This window comes from Tachypleus tridentatus, chromosome 2 (genome assembly GCF_004210375.1).
Source record: "Tachypleus tridentatus isolate NWPU-2018 chromosome 2, ASM421037v1, whole genome shotgun sequence".
NCBI classification, from domain to species: Eukaryota; Metazoa; Arthropoda; class Merostomata; order Xiphosura; family Limulidae; genus Tachypleus; species Tachypleus tridentatus.
Window position 1 is genome coordinate 82,846,269 of NC_134826.1, and position 23,523 is coordinate 82,869,791.

Sequence of the window (23,523 nt, forward strand, 5' to 3'; positions counted from 1 at the left end):
TCCTACATCTGGTCATCTCTCATTTCTACGTCCCCCTTAGTACAGTGTTACCACACGAACGTATGTAACTTTCCGATTTAGGACAAAAATTGTGACCATTGACAAACGGAAACCCTTATATGCGTAAGTTTTAGCGAAATAATACTTTATGCATTAAGTTTACCACTTTTTATATATAACCATGTAAATCTTGGCGATTAGTAGATAATTAAAATGAATACAATCATAATTAACTAAATAAATAATCTGCTGTTTGTCTTTCGCGATCTGACATCAACTACGACAGGAATTGTGGAATGTTACTATGCGTTACCTGTAGCGCACTCTTTTGGAAAAGTTTAAAGAAAAAAGAAATTATATATGTTGAATTGCTATATTTAGAGGAGAGGTAATCATAGTTCCTGAAAAAAAATGGTTGTATTATAGGTTCATAAATTATATAAATACACACTTTGTTTAATCAGCGGTAAGTCTGCAGTCTTACGAAGCTAAAATTCGAGTTTGGATACTAGTGATATGGGCAGATCATAGATAAACATAAAACTACATGATCGGCTAACAAAAACTAGGCTTGAAAAGGTATGAAGGATGGGTCAGGTTGTTGCTCCTAAAAAGATATCCACATCATAACTGCAGAGACACTTTAAAAAAACACAGAAAACTTATTTTCTTGCAAGACCAAAGACGCGAAGATAGGATGTTTTATTGTTAGTTATTTATTTATATATTTTGCCGGTATGACGTGCTGTACCGTCATTTATTTTTTCTTAATTGTATGCATTCCTCCCCATTTTTCTCGGAATGGCCAGGTAGTTCAGACACTCGACTCGTAATCTAAGGGTCGCTGGTTCAAATCCTCGTCACACCAAACATGCTCGCCCTTTCAGCCGTGGGGGCGTTATAGTTTACGATCAATACCACTATTCGTTAGTAAAAGAGTAACCCAAGAGTTTGCGGTGATGACTAACTGCCTTCCCTCTCTAGTCTTACACTGCTAAATTATGGACAGCTAGTGCAGATAGCCCTTGAGTAGCTTTGCGTGAAATTCAAAAACAGACCTCCCCACTTTTACCCCCTGATTACTAACTAGAGAAAGCAAGAAATATTACGTATATATTTGCGTGATAGTTTGGAAGTACGAAAATTCGCACCTATAATTTCCTCACTTACTGGTAGCCTGAGAGCTTATGTCGCTAAAAATCGTGTTTCGATATCCACCTCACGTTTAGCAACTACAAAGAAACAAAACCTGTATAAAGCACTATTGTGGTCCTTCGCATGGCTGTAAAGTTACATTTTGTGTTCATTCTTCTAACATTCGCTGTGACAAAGTTCTGTTGAATTGGTTTAGTTATAGTAACACGTCGCTGGCTACAGAATCGTATATCAGCATTTATCCGACCCCAGGTATCGAAACGCGGTTTTTAGCGTGAGTTTCCATACTTACCATTGAGTCACTTGGGGCGAGGTGGACTGGTCAATTTATTAATATTCCCATAATTTGGCAACATCTGGATTGTTTGTTTTTTATGCATATTTTGCTGTTTTTTAACTTCATACGATAATTTACAAAAATGTGTTATCTTTTGCAAAATGTCCTGAAGAGTTTATAGAGTTTTAAATTAAATACAGTGGAAAATTAAATCCAATAAAAACCTGCTAATTTAACAATTATTTACCGTAAGTTATCACCATTAAGTTCTCCCAGTATCACGTCTTCGAACTTAAAACGCTAGAAATAGGATTTCGATATCAATGGTTTTAAGAGCGGGAATGTAGTAAGTAACAGGATCGATTGATGATGGCCGCCGTTTTAGGGTTAAAGCATTACCTTCCATTAACGATTGGATAACAATACAAAGTCTATTTTGCTTGTTAAAGGTGTGCGTGTGTAAGTTTAACTTCTTCTCTTGTACAATATCCAAGATGGAAATCTGTCATGAAATGAAAAGTCGCCTCATTTAAGAAACATATGGAAGCGTGTAGTTTCTCACAAAATGTTGCTACATAAGAGGTCACTTCTGCTGTTTGAAAACAAAGATGGTAAGGTAGTATTAGAATTCTAAAAAAAACACAAGTTATTTCTATTAAAAAATTCTAAAGAGAAGTCATTCTCACTTTTACGATCTAAGACCAGATCTATTGATACGTGTACTTCAATGAAATGATTTCCTACTTTGGCCCCTTCAAGGAATTTTTTTGTCAACCAATCTTTTTCTCGATTAATTACTTAAGAATTATTTCAATATTCGATTATTTTAAACATCATTTTCGTGAGAGTCACATCTTTACATCTCTTACTTATGTTTATATAATTTATTATATATGTTTATTTATAATTATTATTTCTCAAATTTAAATTGCGTCCCCCGCTGACTGAACGGTAAGATCTAGGGCTATATAATACTCAGATCCGGGACTTTGTTCACCACTATGGAGACAGTGTATATAGTTTATTATGTAGGCTTAGCATCAAATAACTAATTCTAATAATTGCTGCTACGGTGTTATATGTTATACAAATAGTTATATTAACAAATCGCTTGCATGAAAAGCATTTTAACTATCAATACAGGCTTCATAATTCCTGGAAATGGAACTGGCGAAAACAGTATGGTTAATGCAACACACACTTATCTCGTAAAAACGCCAGGGGTCTGAATAGAAAGCGTAATGTTTAAAAGTACAAAAAAACCTTAATATTATTGTCTTATGGTAAATATAGTGAATAATACAACCAGTTTTAAATGTTGTTATTCATTACGACTTATTTCGAATTTAAAAACACTCACAACACATGTCCAACCTTCTTCAAGTCTCCAAATAACCTTTCGTATATTCTACGCCTATGCAACAGTTTCTCGGATTAACCTTCCTGTAACTCGAAATAGGTCTATACTATCGGAATAGTTTCTTTTAATGTTGCGTTAAACATATTTACACAACGAACCTGTTACATTTTGCCCCGATAGGAGTTCAGAAAAATTTAAAAGTTATAATTTGATTTTCGAACTACACGTGTTACTCAATACAATTTTACGACTGACGTTTTAAAAATAAACCAGTATCGTCAGCCGCTACCTCAATTCCCAGATATTTAACTGTATCGTAACAAATTGAAAATTTTTGATCACTTAAAAATATTTAAGTAATAATCCTATTAAACTAATAATAATAAAACTTAAGTATTTTTATGTTAGGAGAATGAGATCACGGGCCACTAGTTTTATTACTGTATTCCTGTACATAAAATATAGTTTTGTTGTACTTAAAATGCCTTTCTAGAAAAATAACACATTTATTTCACTAATTCACCTGCAGTTTTGTACTATAAGTACTTTTCTAGGCTCTATTACAACCAGAACCGTGTCCTAACCTTATGTACTTCTCTCGAATTCTATATCGAGCTGTGTGTAATGTCAAATGTGGGGAATGGAACTTTAAAGTGTTCCAAGTCCTCGAAATTCCCGATGTTTCACTGGAGTCCGATTTCAAATATTTCAAATTAACTTTATTATCGTTCAAAATTATACCAGTCTTTGCATTACGAAACCTGCATACTGGTTGTTATGTTCAATTATTTGAAGAAAAAAACAATAAATAACATGGTATTTACCACACGTTATATATGATAAAGAAAGACGTATTTCACTAACACTAATTGTATAAAAATATATTTATTTCTGCTTAATACATATTTTTTCCAACAAAATATTTTTCTCAAAATAATAAATATTGTTCTCACATTTGGTGCTTTACTTATAGTCAAGACACTATATATTTTATTCAGGATTATAAGACGGTCATAATTATATTAGTACAAACGATTAAAAGAAAAAAAAAAACTGAACTAAAATACCAATTACGAAGTATCTATCATGCTACTGACTTGCATAAGGAAATATTACGTCACTAGAGAAAAAAAGACATTGCAACACAAACTGAAAATACAAGTTATCAAACTTCCACCTACATTTTGATAAATTTAAGAAAACTTATAACTACCAAACAAAATTATTTGAGCAAAGTTTGTTGTACAGAAAATTTGTGGATCATTGGATAAATTATAACCTAATTACAATATTGTTGAAGTATGGCATATGCACCCTGGTGCCACAGATGTAAGAAACGTAACAAATTGATATCTTAATATATGTGCCAAACGCTCAAGTTAGTGCTCATTTATGCATATGACCGAAGAAGGTCGAAACGTTGTTCGCTCTTCTATGTAAAAGTGTTTTCTCAGCCCAAACGAGCCGTTTTTGCATAAAAATTTCTCAACAAGTGGGTTTCTCGTCATCACTGAAGCTAACACATTATCTTTACAAAAATTTCTTTTAAGAATTTATAAATATACACGTGTATTATCTACGTAAGTGGATATTTTTGAACACATTTATAAAAATACAATAACCAGTATAGCACTTGTATGAAATAAGCCCTGTACTACTTTTTAAACCAGGAAGAGTTCTACAAATATATATCGTATTAATGGGCAGTCACCAAGATATAGAATTTGTACTCATTAAACTGTGATATGAAATACTAACAAAATCCTTTTTCAAAATTACTATAAAACACCATGGCACCTTTTTTTACAATTAACTTGGTATTCTAGTTGAATGGTCTCTCAAATCATCCAAACAACATGCTGCTGTTTACAGCAATGTAAATAGGGTTTTTACTTAGTACCTACAAAAAAAACAAACCAAATACGAGTCTACAGAGAGATAATGTCACTGATGAAATCACACTTACCTTAGAAAAACATTAAATTGTTGGGAAGTGGTTAAAAAGGAAGGTTTACTAGGATGAAAAGATTGTCATATGAGGACAGGTTAAGGGCCTTGAAATTGTTCTCTTTTGAAAAAAAGAAATGTTATAGGAGATCCCACTGGGTATTCTACATCATTAAAAGAACTGACAGTGTTGATACATCATCTTTTACTGTATAATTTAATGGAGGACAAGAAAAAAAACAATAAAATCAAATTTTGGCAGAGTAGGAGTCATTTTCAACTGAGACAGCTTTGTTTGTTTTACCTAGGTGGTTAGGCCCTTGGAACAGGTATCCTCCAGATGTAGGGGATGCTGTTTAGTTTACGGGAAAGCTTAATAAATATTTAAATGATAAAGGTTAGCTTTGAGTGTTATTTTTTTAACAATTTGTTAATGGGATGGTCTCTTGATGGACAAAAAGATCCCTTGTTGTTCACAAATCATATACATATTTGTACACACAGTTACCCGAAATAATGGTGTTGTTTTATATATACAATAGTGGCAGTGTTACCTTTATACCTGAAGTCCTATGAGCCAATTTATGGTAACCCATAGTTTCTAGCTGTTAATATACACACTTATAATACAACAATTATTTTGTTAGTAAACATATAATTAACATGAAAATATAAAAGTATCTTCTAAATGTTCTTGAAAGTCTCACAGGCAATTTTCTATGCACGAGTTGAATGTGGTCTTCAAGTAGTTAAAACGTTTTATTTTAAGCTCAGCCTGATGAATTAATTATTCATTAGTGTTCATTTTGAGGAATTCTATCAACCTCAGCAAATGCTCAAGACATTTACCAGCCAATCAGAGTTTTCTATGTTTAAGCCACATCAATGCACTTTCCTATTATTAAATAGTGTTAAGAAAAACTAAAATTTATTTTTTATGTAAAACAACTGTAATATGACTCATCCATTAAGATTTATTTGTGTTATAGATTTTGTTAATAAAGCATAAGTTCCCCTCTTCCATCACAGTCACTTTTTGTAGATCTACACCACTTGGAAGTGAATCACATGTTGCTAGTGTCTTCCTATTCCTAAAGCACCTGTGTTAAATCTGGCCATCACGGTGACCACTCTTCACTTCCAGGAAGGTACCAGACAGTTGAACGTATTACCATCCATCTGAACAAAGTTCTTGCACGTGGCAACACTAATAGTTGTTAGGCTATGTTTCAATACTTCAGTGTTTACAGTGCCATTTTGGACTATGACATGGCACTGTGAACACTGAAATATTGAAACATAGCCTAACAACTATTAGTGTTGCCACGTGCAAGAACTTTGTTCAGATGGATGGTAATACGTTCAACTGAACAAAGTTCTTGCACGTGGCAACACTAATAGTTGTTAGGCTATGTTTCAATATTTCAGTGTTCACAGTGCCATGTCATAGTCCAAAATGGCTGCCAACTGACACTCTTCTTAGACTATTGTGACAATAGAGTTCTATACATACCTTTCATCTCTAAAATTGAAGTTGAATTCAACCACAGATAATATACAAATGTACATATGTAACACTTGGCTGCAATGTGAAATGTGATTCATCTGTGAAAAATACATTTACCTACACATCTTTTGACCAATACACATCCTGATATTACTGAAGACAAGCTGTTTTGTATCAGAACAAACACACTTTGTCATGTGGTATAAAGATCAAGTCAAACCATGTATGACCACTTCCATTCTATGTACTTTCATATCAGCTTGGAAGCCAAGGCCAGCTGGTCACTTTGAGTACAGCAGTACCTTGCAAGACTGTTGACAATTATATACCCTGTTTAGGTCTCTGTTAAACAGTGAGTAAAGTGATCCAGCTAATGTATTTATTAAGCCTTTTGACTACCCTGTGCACATAGTCAATGCATATAGCACAAATTACCGGAATATCTAAATGCCTACATTAGTATTCTGGCAAGCTTGACCATCTGGGACACCTTACAACACACTTGCTGTTCTTCAAGCTGCTGATGAGAACAGTTTATATGCATTTAAGATTTGCATATCAGGTCACGTGACTGGTCATCTGACACTTATTTTGCATAACAATGAGCTCAGCAGTGCTAGTTACATTATCTCATAATAACTTGTTCTGAATAAGAGTGAGCTTGACAGTGCCACTCATGTTACTTAATAAAAGTAGTTATGCTTGTTAATGCTAGAATAGATTAATTAAGGGACGATCAATTTCCTGTAAACAATTTAACAAAGAACAAACTATACTCTTTTCATGCTCAAAACCACACAGAAGATACACATTAACTAGTAGTTAATACAATTATACACTGATAAATGCTAATCATGTTAAGCAACTTATTAAAATTTAACACTTACGTGTGTGGATTCATCTGGAGTCATAAACATAAATCCTCGCAACCTCCAGTCACATCCAAAACCACAAATAGTTATTATGATGTGGATAAAAATATATAATTTGGTTACTATTATTATTTCATATACTAACTCTTCCACAGGCAACATCTTTCATACAAAGTTATGAATTCAATCTCCAGTAACTATGCCCATAATGTTAGTCAGTAGCTAATCTTACATGTGAGAGTAACAGCTGCTATAGGAAAAAAATTCTTTATCATATAGATGTACTCAATACACCAATTATTTGTATTCAAAAGAACTTACTTGAATAGTTGTTTTTACACTTTATTCAATGGTATATAGTAAGGCTCTTTTCCAATAAAATATATAACCAAATGCAAAATATTCAATATTTTGCCAAACATTTCATATTTTTCTGTCTTTTTGGATTAAATATTCCTGGTAATGGAGAGGTTATACACTTTTATAACATAAAACTGAGCTTTCAGTATGATCTACTGTTTTAAATACAATTCTTTGAAATGCATAAAACAAAGTATAGTAATTTTTATCACTTTTTTAGAAATCTATATTACTATAATAAATACAAAACTTACAAGGTAAATGAGATATTTTATCTTTTAAACACTAATAATGTCTGAATAAAATCCTGAATATCGATGAAAGTTTCTTTTATAAAATCAACACAATTGACAAGTTTCTGAAAATTTCTAATTTTCAAATGAGCCGATGGTCTTCTGTTTCAATTTATGCACTGCAGCAACAAAAAAAATTAAACATGACAGTTGCACATTGTTTTAAAACTTGGTGATATAGAACATTTTCTAAAATATCCTATTGAAATTTGCTTACAATGATACATTGCAAGCTATTTGTTAGATATGTACACGCACACAGATATATATTACTATATAAAAATAAGTGTATCATAAAACCTTCCAGCTTATGAAGGAATGCCCTTGATAAAGAATGAGATGAGATTTGACTAATTACAAACATTGAGCTTACCTTACATAAAAGTTTCTTTCCTCAATAATTTAAAATATATTTTAAATTAATGCTAGGCATTTCATCCAACATGAACAAGAAACTGATTCGTCATGGTACCCACACAAGAGGTAAAACAGGTCTCACTTCGTGAAAGAGGGAGGAATCTCGAACACAAGTTTTCAGTTTCTTTTGACATTACCTCTTTTAAACCTTCTTTCTTATTTGGGCTATACAGATGTACAAGAAAAAAAAGGAAACTTTTACTAGCTGACTACAAATAGTATCACAATGTTAGTATTAGCTATGGCTTAAAATGATTCACCAAATCTTATTACCATTTAAAATACTTGCATATAAAACTAAGACAATAAGTTTGGTTATATTAAACATACAAGAAATACATGGGTAACAACAGCATAGGCAGAAAGATATCAAAATTTAAGAACAGGTCAAAAACTTGCCAAGTTTTTTGTTTTTTTTTTATATTATTTCAAGTGGACAATGGAGACCAATAGCTCAGAATGTCATCTTCTCTTAATAACAATATATATTGTTTAACTTATATTAAACATACAGGCAAGGAATGCTACATGGTATTATAAAGACCATATCTCAATTTTAATAGAAAATCTGTACAATGGATTCTAACTTCACAGATCACAAAATGCATTACTCAGAGCAAAAGTTTTTTTTTTTTAACAATCTGATGCTGCTAAATCAGACTTATATACATTTTATAGATTAGAGTACAGAGAAATTAGTAGAAACTAATGGGTTTCAAAGTCCTGTATTAGAAGTTTGATCGTTTCAACACTTATCACTACTGGTGCGATTAAAAACAAATTATCTACTTCAATAAACTATGACAGATGATTAATAAACAACTATATGAGGCATTGGAACAGATAACCTCTGTCACGGTAATTACAAAATATTTTGATTCATCTCCTTGAAGTTTGTTTACTTGAAGGACTCTCACTTATGGATATACTTGTGTTTAGATTCTCAGTGTAAAAGTAACCTTCAGGGATATTGACTTACTATTCATTTTATAAGATAACAAACTAACCATGCTAAATCAACTCCACTTGGACAGCTCTCCACTTCATACACTGGTTTCAGCTGACTGAAGCGCCACCGATTTAGTAGCCTCAACTGCCTCAGAGTGCGAACCGATAACTTCCATGAAAGTTTCTGCCTCAGTGGATCGGGAAGACAGCACTTTTGATTGTAGACTGAAATCACTCTTGTAACAACTGCTTGTGCAGATTTCAACTCTTGGCGTTTTATCTAAAATTCAGTTTATACAAGTTGCTTATCAAAGGATTATACCACAACCGGTTCAGTTACGATTTTAACAAAATATAATCAAGCAATTGATTTGAAATGATTATATTCAGCAATTTTTGGAACTCAGCATAACAAAATACTTCAACACATTATTTAGGGCAAACTGATGGTCTATCAAAGAGGACTGAAAGTACATAACCATATTCAAATAATTAATTACCAGCCAACCTTTCAACTGTAATTGATATCACACAGTATAAGCATTTTGAATGGCCTGGAAGGGGTGGTAGGCAGATTTACATTAGTTGTGAACAACTGATTAAATAAGTAAGAAAAATTTAATAACATGGTAACATTTAAATGCAATGAAAAACCTTAAAATATATATTAAAATAATTATTCAAACAGAAGTTAAAAGTCAGTAATTTTCCAGAATTACCCACACCACCCAATTCAAGTTAATGACAAACTCTAAATTTAAGAAGTCTAATGTGTCAAAGTGCAGTTTTAGGATATATGCAAAAAACTGTTATGATGATAATGACAACCTGTATACAGCTATTAGAAAGTTTGAATTGCATGTAAATAAAGTGATGTAATAGGAGTTTTACTTTACTAGTCACAACGTTCTCTGTTGGGAACAAATGCTTTTATTTTATCAGGAAAGTTCACTGCTATAATGTTTACAAAATACTCTTTCATTAACATATGGTAGTTACAGAAATAGGTGAAGATAATGGAAATGACAATTTCAAGTGTCTAGAGTTCAGTTTACAAAACTTTCTAAAATGGCTGTTATTTAACATTTGGAACTTTTCAAGCAAACTACCTATAACTCTATGACACATCTGACAAAATTCCAACAAATGCAGCTCATTTTCATGTGAATAATGCACAGAAGATACAATTTATTTCACTTCAGTGTAATCTGTTTACATTTGTAACAAGAAATGCCTTTGCTCGCTACACTCTATAATAAATAATTTATTAAGCAAAATGCTTGTCAAGTGCAGTGAGAAACCCATTAGCTAAGCCTAAGAGATACTAGTATTTAAGATCTGAAAACATTAAGTTAGTGTTAGCACAGACATAATGTCTTGCATATTTTTGGCACAGCACAACAAACATTCCAAGCAAGATATATGAATTCTTTAAAGCTCAGTTTCTAATGATGTAATGTCTGTGTAACACATTCAATGCTTATTACTGAATTACGGTTTGATATTAATGATTGTCCAACTGTCTGGAACAAGTTGGTATTAGATCAGGGCAAGTAGATACTTGATCATACAACTAGTGAAATGTTAATAAATATAATAAACCACATTTCTTCAGTAACACAGTAATAAAACTACCATAAAGTAGTAGTACATAATACTAATATTCATTAGTAAATAGACATTTAACCCTGGAGTTAATTGTTGACATGAAACAATTTAATTCAGTCACAAAGATATTATGTAAAGTTTTTAAATGGTTTTAGGAAAATTTCTTGCCATAAAACTAAGGCTTTCTGTAGAACATTAAAAACAGATATGATAAAAGTATGATGACTTTAATTTTGTTTCTCTTACAATAGATTTACATCTATGATAAAGTGACATAATATTTCCAAATTGTCTTATTAGTTTTGTCTAGATTTACACTAAAATTGGCTCAGATAGACAGTGACAAGGGGAAAATAAAAGGCAGAGAAAGTACACAACATCAAATGTAACCAACTAGTTTAATATTTACTGAGTGTAAAATATGTTTTTTCTCCAATAACCTAGTAAAATTCAAGTAATTTGATTTTTGATGTTATCATATTTCTTCTTTGTTTTTACCAGACATTTAGTCAAATAATCTTAATAATATTTTGATACATTATAATAAATTGTGAACAATAAGTATTTACTATAATAATTTTTGTAAGTTGCATAATAACTGGATACACCCAAGTCAGTGACAAAACTGTATCAGTCAAGTATATTTAAAAAGTAACTGTCCCCCGTGGGACAGTAAGCTAAAAATTAACACCGAACTGTAACATATAATCACGTACACGAATAAATCTCACCATGTGATAGTAAGCTAAAAGATTAACACCAAACTGTAACATATAACCACGTACACGAATAAATCTCACCATGTCACTATGTACAAACAATCTTTGAGAGATTAGGATAAAATTGCTTCTAGTTGTGAATGTTTTGTACACACTACAAAGAATTTCTCTTTTCTGGATTTTTACTCCAATGAAACATACCTTGCAATAAACCTGAAGGTCTGTTATACAAGCTTTCCAATTCCAGTGGTCACCTTCTTTAGTTTGTATCTCCTTGCTCAGTATAGCTAGAGCTAACACACTCCCCTTAGTCCATGTAAGAGAAAGACATTTGAGCAATGTTAGTTTCTCAATAAACACAATTGATGGGAAATGGCTATAAGACCTTACAAAAATTAAATCTATCATAATGCACACTTGGTTAGTTATTATAGACCTTTTAAACAGTTTTACAAATTACTTCTCACAAGCCAATTTCTCATGGTACCAGTGCATTAGATCCACATGCAAGATGTATTCATAACATCATATCTGCATCCTGAGAATGGAGAAAAATAAAATTCTCTGTGATGGGAAACAGAGATGAAATGGGAAAATTGTGATTCCTTTTGCAAATATACATGCACACAAGATAAAAATTTCACAAAAATGGGGATTGGACATTGCATGATAAAAAAAGTTTTTTCCAGTATCATACAAGCAAAGTTCCATTATAGTATGATGACAGAGGTTTTAGTGTTTGTCCCAAGTTTTGTGATAGTACAATATTCATATTTAAGTTGTATCTGTTATTCTAAATTATATTGTACTACTTACTCTTGCAGTAAATGAATACAAAGATTAGTTTCCTGTATTTAGCAGGGAGCATAAGTTTAATATTCACAGGACTCTGGATATAAAACTAACTTATCAAGTTATTAGGCGAGAGCATTCTAATGTTTTTTACATTTTAATACCATCACAACCAAATAACATGGCAGAATTGTTTCTGAAGGATTGATATTAGCCATCACTACATTTACTTCCTTTCATTAAATATCTTTTTTTTTCTTTTTTTGATACAGTGTTACAATACATATGGGAAGGTCATATTTATAATCAAGTTCTAAATATAGTAAGGTTCCAACTGCGATATTTATTGTTTATCTATTTCTGGCTGGTAATTCTTGTTTCACCTGTATTTAAGCTTTTTTAAAGGAACACCAAACTTTTGTAAAAAAGCTAACTTCAAGGTGTAATGATAACACTGTTCACATTTGAATTATGATTTTTTTTTACTATTACTACTAGCTATTAGTAATAATATTTATAAAATCTGATACTCCATTTGAAAAGGTTTTCTCAGTGAAATCGGATGACACCATTTATTTTGTCAGTTTTTGATTTATCATGTAATAGAAAAAGAAAAAGAAAAAACTTTTTCCTATGATATTTACAAACATTCTCTGAACTTGTGACTCAGTCATTACATAGATATTGTTATAAAAGAAAACACTGTATATTAAAGTGACTTCAAAGAGATATTTAAAATATCATTTTTATAAACAATTTGAGCCGTCCCGACAGAGGCAGTGCTGCAGCCTGCCTGATAAATACTCACTTTGTAGTATTGTTACTCCAAACTTGTATAACATATAAGTACCTGCCTTATACAAGTCTATAGTGCTCTGTGGTATGTTAATACTGTATAAAGCACCATGGCTAAAGTTAGATCCATCCAGTGTCAAGATGGCACTTAGCAGTCAGAACTAAACTCTTGTTGCAATGGCACAAGAGAATGAGAATGAAAATATCACCTAAACATAAGAAGCATTCTGTAAGTAACATCAGAAGCAATCATTTGTTACACTTTTGCACTAAACTTTTATAATATATTATTTTTGGTATATGCTGTTGAAAGAAAAAATTTACTTCTGTGGTATTCTAATGAAATGCAAACAGATATTTGAATCCAACTAGAAATCAAAGTTAAAATATATTAGCATTTTAATAAGCACACATAGATGTATATATTTGTTTTCCTTTAAATGAGGTGTCACCTTCAGCTAAGATAGTTTTGTTTTTCTAATATGATGTGATGGTTGGGCTTGGAATGGGTTACCTTCAGGTGTGGTGAATATAGCTAATTTTTAGGGGATTCAAGAATACCAAAAAGATGGTTTTGAGCATTTTATATTTAAAGTTTAGAGTCTAGATGGTCAAATGGATCCATTGCCATCCTTATGTGTGTATGAAGAGGGCTATGAAACTTGTGAGAATGTTTTTATATCACAATAGGTCAGTGTTTTAACTTTGTCCTTTAAAATCTTTACTGACATTAACAACGTTACTTCTTTAGTGCTCCATACATGAAGTTTACCACAAGTCTGTTTTCTATTTCCTCTGATAACATTTTACTACTGATCATAATTAAACCATAACAAGTTAGTTACTCTTGGAAATCATGATAAAATACATCAACCAATAGTTTTATAGACCTGTGAAATATCAGTGAAGGGGAAATACAAGAGCCTAAAACATGATACCCAAGTAATACGAAGACCGAAAACAAACTTACAAAGACTAACTTAAACATTTATTGACTATGGGTAAACTGACTATGAACTAGTTTTCAAAATCATTACGTTATTTTCATAACAACAAGAAATCAGCAACAGCATGTAAGAATAAAACACATTTAATCTGTTGGAATTTCTTATCTGAAAGATTATTTAAGCTGTTGAAACAGCATTGCCTTACCACTGTGCATAAGCAAGTTACCACTTGGTGTACAACTTTCAGAATAGTGCAAAATGTAACAACAGAGAAAAGGAATAGTTTCAGCATTGAAGTACGAGTGAAAATAAGGGTCTATTTTATGAAATCTTTTACAAAAAAACATATTCAAGATTATAGACAGGACTTTGAAAGCTCATTTCAATTCCTCTATTTTTTTTGTGATGTTACACATTTTTTATCAACATTCTTCCTTCAGCAGGTTTATTTAAAGTATGTCTTACAACAGCATAACTTTGTACACAAAACAGTTTTTAATGCTCTATCAAACCTTAACAAAATACTTATCATTATTAAACCATAATTAAGTGTGCATGAGTCCATATTATAAAAACCCTATAACCAAAGTGTTTTTGAAAGGTGTATCTTTCTTTTTTAGGGTCAACCTGAGAATTATCAATATAGTGGACAAAAAGATGCTTTATTAACTGCTAATTGTAAGTTAACATTAAGTATTTCAATTTTAGCTGGTATCACTTCCAATTCAACTATGACCTCTGAATATGTAGTTGTGTTTAAATGGAGAGAACAAACATCTTTAATTCAGGTGTAAAGCTATTTACTTGTTCATAGAAAATGAACTTAATCACATGACCTTGAGACTTCTGTGAAAGTCATAATGGTTACTTTAGTCCAACGTATTATAAAACCATACCTTAAAGCCCATACTCAAGTGACTACACACCACCACTTCAAGCTTTCTTGTACATTCTTCTAGTGATAATGTAACAGGACTCTGTCTGTGACATTCCTCTCTCCTGGTTATCTCAGAAGCACGTCGGTAGAGCACATAGAATAGCTCCAAGAAGTTCAAGGCCGTTACGGATTCCTCCTGCCATCCTAGCTTCTCGATAATGATTCCTTTCATACGCAACATGTCTGGAACACTACAAGGATTCTGGCTGATTCTGATTAGTTCCAAAGGGGATACGTTGTTTGTTTCTTCCATTCCACTCAAAGAAAGATGCAGGCAGCTCAGTGCAATGCAAGATAGGTGTTTAGGTTGAGTCTGAAAGTTTTAATTTGAATTAATTGAAAAGGGTCATTTTTTTTAATAAGAATCTTGTTTATATAAATGAAGAATATGACTGAAGGTGTTACAAAGATTTTAACTAAAATTATGTTTCATCACATTGAAACTTTACTGACAAGCTTTATTTTGTTTTTAACCATCAACATTAAGCTGAATAAATAAAACAAACATCATCAAAAGATATTAAAACAGCTTTGACAATTCCAAGTTTATTCAGTTTCTTAACAGTTAACATATAACAATTCAAATATTAAATAGATGTTGTTGTGCAGAGGTTTGAGAGAGGGAGAGAAATTTGGAAGGTAAATAACAAAACATGACATGATTTTAGTTTGAAGGAAGAGAGAATGTAATGTTAAATTTCTGATCATCACCCTTTCTAATTATTACATCCATTCAAGTCTCTGTTATTGTCCAGCTCAAATCAAAACAATATCAATAATAATCCCCTGTGAGGTTTACACATGCAGCCAATATCTCCAAGATATTGATGTTCTAATTATATACATACTGAAAATATTTTTTTTCTTGACCCCTACATAATCAAAAGAGGAGAAATAATCCAAATCTTCATTTAGACTAATTGAAATAGAACAATGGCAAGACAAAAAACCCTAATTTTATGCAAAATATTTGAACTATGACCCTCGTAAAATTGCCTGAATATCACTCATTGAGTCTTTCAGCTTTAGACTATTGGGATTGTCACAAGTTACCTTTGCGTCAAGTCTAATTTAGACTATTGTACATATAAGGGAAATGGTAGAAAAGTATGCAATTTTTAATACCCAACCCTTAAAACTCCAAACTGAGGCCATCGAAGAACGTGGGAAAGCTAAATGTAATCCTGTTAGGAAAGTAACAACCATTCACAGCTGGCTATAACTAACCATGTGTCACTTGTTATGCTTTACATTTTACAGTTATACACTACAAGCACAATTTCAGGGACATCTTGTCCACCAAATTCATGATGCATCATGAGAGACAGAAAAGACAAAATATACAGGCTATATTTTTTTTTCTTTAAAAGAAATATGTTAATACACAGTTGAAAATGATTCAAAAGCCAATAAGAATACATCCTGACATCACCATCAATTATCATTATAAAACACAAGGGCAAATTCCAAACACTCTTACTGCTGATCTGTTGACAGAAACTGTCTATGTTTACTGTTCATTCAACACAAACTGTATAATAAACTATTTACATTGCATCTTACTGCCAAGTTGCTAGGAATGACCATTATGAATGCAAACTAAAAATTTAATAAAACTTTTTAGAATGGATGACAACCGCCTGTTGAAAGACTTTTGAAACGTCATCCTCTACACTTGTGTCTCCACAATAGGCAATTGCTATCCATTCTACAAAGTTTCATCATGAATACTCTGCCAAAACAACCTATCAAAGAACTAAAGATTTATCTAGTTAGCAAAATTACCAACATATAAACTTCTTTCTACACTTTTTAACCTAACTAAGTTCTAGTTTTTATAGAATCTAATTATTTTATCATCTACCAGTGAGAATATGAAATAATTAATGCAAAGTTATATTAACCACAACTCAACCACGCTGATCTAAAAAAAAAAATAAATAAATAAAGAATATATTTATTTTGGTTCTTTTCCTTGTGAATAATCACTTGATAAATCAAAGTTCATTCCCATTATTTAGGCCTAATATTTAAATAAATAAAACAAACTATAAAACAGTATTTCTATTACATGTTAGCAAGATAAATTTAACAGCAAAACAGAACAATTCATGTCCTGAGATAATGGTGGCTTAGTTCAAGTTAAGATTTGATTTTATTAATTTGGTGAATCAATTCACTTTTATCCGATTCAATATAAACATTAATTTTCACACTCGTGTTTTCAGTCTTGATAGCACTGAAGTTTGGTTTAAATTAATCCCTACTGTCTTGAAATCTTGATGAACAAGGATTCGTTAACACTACTGTCCTCTCACAGTCAGCTCAGGCAATGATTAAAAATGGGTCAATGCAAAGAGAAATACTATAGATGAATGTGTACTTTTGTACATAATACAGCATGTAGATAATTTTCCGAGAAGTAGTTAAACAACTATAACAACTTTTAGAGGGAAGACATTTATAGATGACACTAAAACCTAAACTTAATTTAAACCTAATCTGAGAGCCATTAAGGCAGAAAATGTAGGCAAATAAATGTTTATTAAACTGTGTGAAACTGAATTAATTTACCAAGTTAAAGATTAACTTTTACAACTAAATATGTTGAAATTAATTAAACAATTCTACAAATCATTTGAGAACGTCATGCAAAGTACAAAGATTTCTTAAGTGGTGACTTCTCATCTACAGCACTATTGGAAATCATTTCATTTAGTTCTAAATTTTGTTATTAATTATTTCAACTTGTAATTTTTTGCACATTTTGCCGGAATTATTTTCATAACTGTCACCATGATATCTTTTGGATGTCATAATCTGACAGGTAGATCAGGATTTTTGGCCTGATGCAAAGTTTAAGAAGTTAAAGAAATACTAAACATTCCAAGTTAATTAAGACTTTAATAATAATAATACAGTTTTTCAGATGAAAACCAAAAATATTTGTGGAATAACTTGAATTTTTTTAAAAGTTTCACATTCTCATGTACCAGTTGATGACTCTTATTTACCCACTGAGTGCTAATTTGGTATATAGAATACATTTGGCTTCCAGCAGTTGAATGCAAGTGTGTTGTGTACATAGTACAGCTCGCCAAAATTCCATGCCTGTTAAAACATTTGCAGTCAAAGAGTTAAAATACTACACAATCACATTTTCCTAATTTCAGGAAAAGCTACACTCACATTTCTTCCTATGACATTGTAAAAACATTTGAAATAATCTGTAGCCAGTTAATTTCAAATTAAAAGAATTCCATAATGCCTAAAATAAAACTGATATAAAGCAGTTTTATATTACATTCTGAATCTTTCTCTGACAACTGCTTGGGTCCACAAGACATTTTACCTTAATTTTTCCAAGAAACATGTCCAACATTTGAAGAGCTATAATAAATGTCTTTGATGGAAGATCGTACAAGACTTTCAGGCACTTAAGAACCTGGGCCACATTGTCTCTCATGACTCCAGTGACCACCTCTTTGCCCTGAAATGAGTGAGAGGTTCCTTTTGTAAAACACAAGAAGACACAAATTAACAAATATAGTAAATGGAATCTACACAGAAGAATTTTTAAACTGAAAGGTTAGGAGTTAGTTTTGATAAGATTCTGGTTAGATCTTGTATAGTATCATGTTATCTTATACAAACTACAAACAAGATGTGGGAAAAATCTGTATTCTTCTTGTTTTTAAAGATGTACAAAAGACAAGAGACTTGATTACGTCTGTTTGGGCACAAGTAACTTGGTTGTTTTATTTCTGGGCTAACAAAGATTATAAAATACCACAAGTAGTTAATCTTTGAAACATATCATAATCTTAGGCAAATACAGTCTTAGAATTGTTTACTTACTTGTGTAGGTAGTTTATTACTTAAACTTGTGATGTATGGTGATAGGTTAGACTGTGTTGTTGTCTGGAGGTATATGAATGACCAATATTACAAGTGTTGGGCTAAATATTTTTTGTCAATGATAAAGCGATCTCAAGAGATTTATGGCCTCTGTTTATATTTTTTCTCTCTTTTTATTATGCTTTGTATTATACACAACTTTTAAGACAACATGTTCATTACAACTCAGTATTCTAGTATTTAATTTCTACTAATATTCCTGTCTTTATAAATATAAATAGGATTCATTAACACGATAGCCATGCTGTTATGTTTTCTTAATTTCAATTAGCTGTAAATGTTTATATACATTAGCAATTTTATCACAGTGCTACATTTCTGGTAACAAGAGTTCAATGACTATATTTATGCCACTAATACTATACATGCTTACTTAGTGAAACCATTATTCAAGAGATATTGTCAAATGTACCAACAATTTGGATATGAACAAACCTTGTTACTGGTCATTTTACATATTTTATATGGGTACTTAGGAATAAATCTCAAAATTCAGAATTATCTAGGGATATGTAAGAGTAACAATCAATACCTCTAGTCTACAGTATCAATAAACCAACCCTCAATAGTCATTTAGTGACTAAGCAGTGATAACTGTTGTTACAATCCTGTCCATTTGCAATTGAGATTCAAAAATACAAGGTCCAAAAATATGATTATACAAGTGTAATGGTGTAAATGTAGATGTTGAAATTACACATGTTTGGCATAAACACAACCAATGCTGTAATTGGCTACATTTTCATTGATTATATAAACAACTGTATGTGTACTGTCAGGGTCTGAAAAAGTGTTCCAATATTGGTAACATTTTAATTTTTTTTTCATTTTTTAAGTAACAATATTTATATATCATGTTTCAGGTCAGCAAAATGCAACTAAAATTATCCAGATAAGTCATTCTCAATATGTCTACTAACAGAAAAGAAACATACCAACATTATAAGCTATAAAAGCTAATAACACCAAACAGCTGTTCAATTCTGAAAACTAGCAATGTGAAAAAGACTCCATTCAAGACATAATAATAAAGTCATTTAACATCCTACACCAGTGTGCTGACAGTAGGTCAAAGAGCAAATTCAACAAAACACAGTCTTTGCTATTTTCTTCAGTTACAGCACATTATAAGGAGATAATCAGTAGGAAGAAAGAAGAGAAACAGAATGGAAAGTAAACTTAGCACTGATTAAATCATATTTAATAGATTCCCACTGTCAGTCACTATAGTGGATACCAAGCTTTTGTATTTGGTAGTTCATGTAGCACACTAACCGCAACTAGTGGTGATCACCTAGAGTTAACAGGTAGCAAAGCACTAACTTATTGATACTTTTAGAATTTCAAAGAAACTGATGTTTTAACACCTGAAGCACATAAAAAATAATGATGGAAAAAAAAAGATGAGTAGGAGATGATGATAACCACACAAAAGAATTTTTTTTTTTTATTTCTTACACTTTGTCTTTGTTAAAAAAAATTAAAACAGATAGAAAGAAAATGCTGATTTTGCTGTTATAGTTTGCATATTTTATGTGAAGTGGATGTGTGCAATGGAAACTTTGCCGAGTAGGGGGGTGGGGCTGCTATTTAAAGTTTGAAAAACACTGTCTTAAAATTAATCAGTAATAGAAATTATGACAAAGTTACTGAAAACATACAACAGCATCTGAGCTCATTGTTTTCAATGTGTATACAATGAGACTGTATTGTAGAGGTTTAGATGAACTGAATCAAAACTAAAGACATACATATAAAGACTTGTGGTATTAGAGAATAAAGGAAATGAAAAAGAGTATATATCTAGATTTAATATAACAATTAACAAAACCATCATCTGTTCTTTAATTTACACATGTAATTTTACTAATGCTATCTTCTATTGGTCAACAAACCTTTTCTGTATGTGGAAGACATGTATAGGAGTGACAACTGAGTAACTGCTCTTCCTTCAAGATCTTGTCCAGCAGATTCCAAGTCTCTTTAATAGTTTTCTCCCAAACTGTACCCACACCACACACTTCCCTTTTCATCTGGTCCATTCTCATAGATTCTCAGAATTTTAGCCATGTTCTTATACTGATGATTTGAACATAGTATTTCTTGCAAAAAAGTATCTTTGATTTTCACTTCTTATTTAACCCTGTTTAAGACTATGTATGACAAAGAAAAAAAAACTTAATATGTTTATATACAATAGAAAAAAAACAAACCTTATTTATGTCTTTACATTAATTTTTAGCACCAATCTTAAGCTTTCATTGACTAAGCAGTACAATAACATAACGTACAGACAAGGTTGTCAATGAACACCATCTTTATCTATACATAGTTTTTTCATAAAATTATTGACTTTCATTAAGCTCATAAAAGTGCTACCTTCTACTACTGCTTTCATTAACTCATTTGAGAAGTTTGTCACCCAGTAAAAAAATTAACTGCCTGAAATGTACCAATGACCATCTTTATCAAACTTAAGCTTTTATGCCCTAGTCCTATTAACTTTAGAATCCAGTACAGTCAAACCAGAGGCCTTGAATAATCTTTTAGACTTCAATAATATTCTCTTATCCTTCTTAAGAGAAAATAAGTTAAAAATATTAACTCTATTCCATTATTCAGGACTATCTTGATAGCTCCTCCAATAAACACTTTTTAACAAGTAAACCTTTTTTAAAAATTAGAAAACCAAAATTTTACACAATTTCCTGAAAAACAACTTAACCAGCAATTTGTAAAACAGAGGTTACTATTTCTTTCAACTAGTAATCAAAGTTAATGAGTAAATGCTAACATTTTGTTAACAATACTACATGAAAATGGTCAGTCTTGTTGACTTGAGGTACTAACCTCTTTGTCAAGACCAACTTGTAGATATAAACAATTGAAAAGCAAAACCCCACACAATGGCCCCTGAGGCATGCCACTGGTAACAAAGTTTCAGTTCAGTAAACCTCTATTACTAACAACATTTTTACTTTCATTCACCAAGGCATCCTTCGACCACAAGTACCCATTCCCAAATTCATGTACTGTGATTTTTCTAATATTCTGTGAGGCACCTTAATCACAGTCTTCCAAAACTTTAAATACAAAAGGTTCCATCATTCAGGTAACAAATAACATATCACCAAAACTATTAACATATTAATAAGTAATGAAAGACATTCTTTTCTTTCAGTTGAACCATTGTGACTGTTATGATACATTGCACTATATAATTTTGCAAAAGTTTTTTTTCTTCTTTCAGATTCTGTAGAATTTTTTTCCACTACAGAAGTAAAAATAAATAATGTGTAATTTTCAATTTTAGGGCAACTTCCATTACCCCCTTTAGAAAATAAGAGTAACTCCAATCCTCAGGCACTTCCCACTGTCTATCAAAATAAACAAACAAACAAAATTTAAATATGTTAATGATAAGAAAAAACTGTTGGCCTTTAGTGCTTTATTTTCAAACTATATACCTTATTAATTATCAAATAATTAATACCCACCAGATTCAAATAATTTTAATATTTTCAATAGTATGTTAAGGTTTAGGATTATAACATATATAAATTATTAAAAGTAAGGACAAAATAGACCTACTGGTTCACATAAACTGTACTATTCAAAAACTAAACCTACTCAGTTATTTCTTTCAGTTTTTTTCACATTTTTGAGTTCTTTTTAATTTAAAACAATTACCTTTTTACAATTTAGTAACTGTAATATGTAGATGCACCTTATTTATTTCCATTGTGTAGCTTAACGATTAATATAATTTTCAAAGCGTTAACTCTGTAGGCATAATTAAGTTACAAGGTATAACGCATTTTAATTCCTTTGCTATATTTACCATTGTTTTTAAAGTTTAGTTACTACATTTAGTTTTCAGTTTTTATGAAAATTTAAAAATAAAATGGATGTTTGAAGTACTTGTTCTCCGATTGTTTTTACTCAGCATTGTATTTACATTTTCAGGTCCTAACGTGTAACATCACTATTAGCGCTACAACTGGAAAGTAACACAACTGTAAACACTTCGACTTTGAGGAATACAACTAAAACTCCATACAATTTCTTTATGCCATACTAAAAAAAAAATAAAGCTATGAAATAAAAACAACACTACCTTGAATAATACAATTCAATATAAAATTTAACAACATTGCCAAATGGCCGTTTTACTTACACTAACTCCCACTTCCACGAACTCCACCTAATATTCACAAAAATTTAAACGTTCAAAACAAATGCACACAGGATGGTTGTTGACTAATACTGTAAATTCTTGCGCTTGAAAAAGTAACGCGCAACCAATAACAACTACGCGTGAAAATCACATTGTTATTTAAAAGCCGTATTAATAAAATTTATAACTACCATTATTTTTATACAACAAACATTATGTACACACAATTTTCAAAATAAAGTTTTCTGATATTACATAGTTTATCATCAACCATTTTATAAATCAGCAAGAGATGGTATTCATACCCCTAACAAAATTGTACTATGGTCTTTTAATACACTTGCAGTTCTTGACTATATTATGATTGTTTTGTTAGTGAAAGAAGCAAGAATAAAACTTATTTTCATGCATGAAGTTATTGAATTATTAACCAATTGTTATGATTTTCCCAACTTACAGAAATAACTGTTTCCGTATTGTACAAATTCGGTAAA

General features: G+C 31.2%; 1 protein-coding gene across 2 annotated transcripts; it reads right to left on the reverse strand.

The window, feature by feature from the left end:
* Window positions 1-7,444: 7,444 nt before the first annotated feature.
* Window positions 7,445-23,167, reverse strand: LOC143244383 (cyclin-G1-like). 2 transcript variants are annotated; one of them, XM_076488948.1, is made up of 7 exons: window positions 23,030-23,167; window positions 20,748-21,005; window positions 18,287-18,424; window positions 14,894-15,247; window positions 11,665-11,769; window positions 9,196-9,416; window positions 7,445-8,353 (listed from the first exon to the last, which is right to left on the reverse strand). In XM_076488948.1, exons 2-7 carry the CDS (start codon window positions 20,898-20,900, stop codon window positions 8,206-8,208), a joined length of 1,119 nt encoding a protein of 372 aa, XP_076345063.1. In that variant the 5' UTR covers window positions 20,901-21,005; window positions 23,030-23,167; the 3' UTR covers window positions 7,445-8,205. The 2 variants fall into 2 exon arrangements, with proteins under 2 accessions (XP_076345063.1, XP_076345064.1); XM_076488949.1 differs by lacking the exon at window positions 23,030-23,167 and adding an exon at window positions 22,970-23,011.
* Window positions 23,168-23,523: the final 356 nt, after the last annotated feature.

Bases quoted from the DNA above. Each gene is read 5' to 3' on its own strand.
- LOC143244383 (XM_076488948.1), bottom strand. From the start codon at position 20,900: ATGAGAATGGACCAGATGAAAAGGGAAGTGTGTGGTGTGGGTACAGTT. The intron at 18,425-20,747 runs GTTTGTTGACCA...CACTCATTTCAG, and splicing joins GTCTTCCACATACAGAAAAG to GGCAAAGAGGTGGTCACTGG. The intron at 15,248-18,286 runs GTAAAATGTCTT...TAAAACTTTCAG, and splicing joins TGTTTCTTGGAAAAATTAAG to ACTCAACCTAAACACCTATC.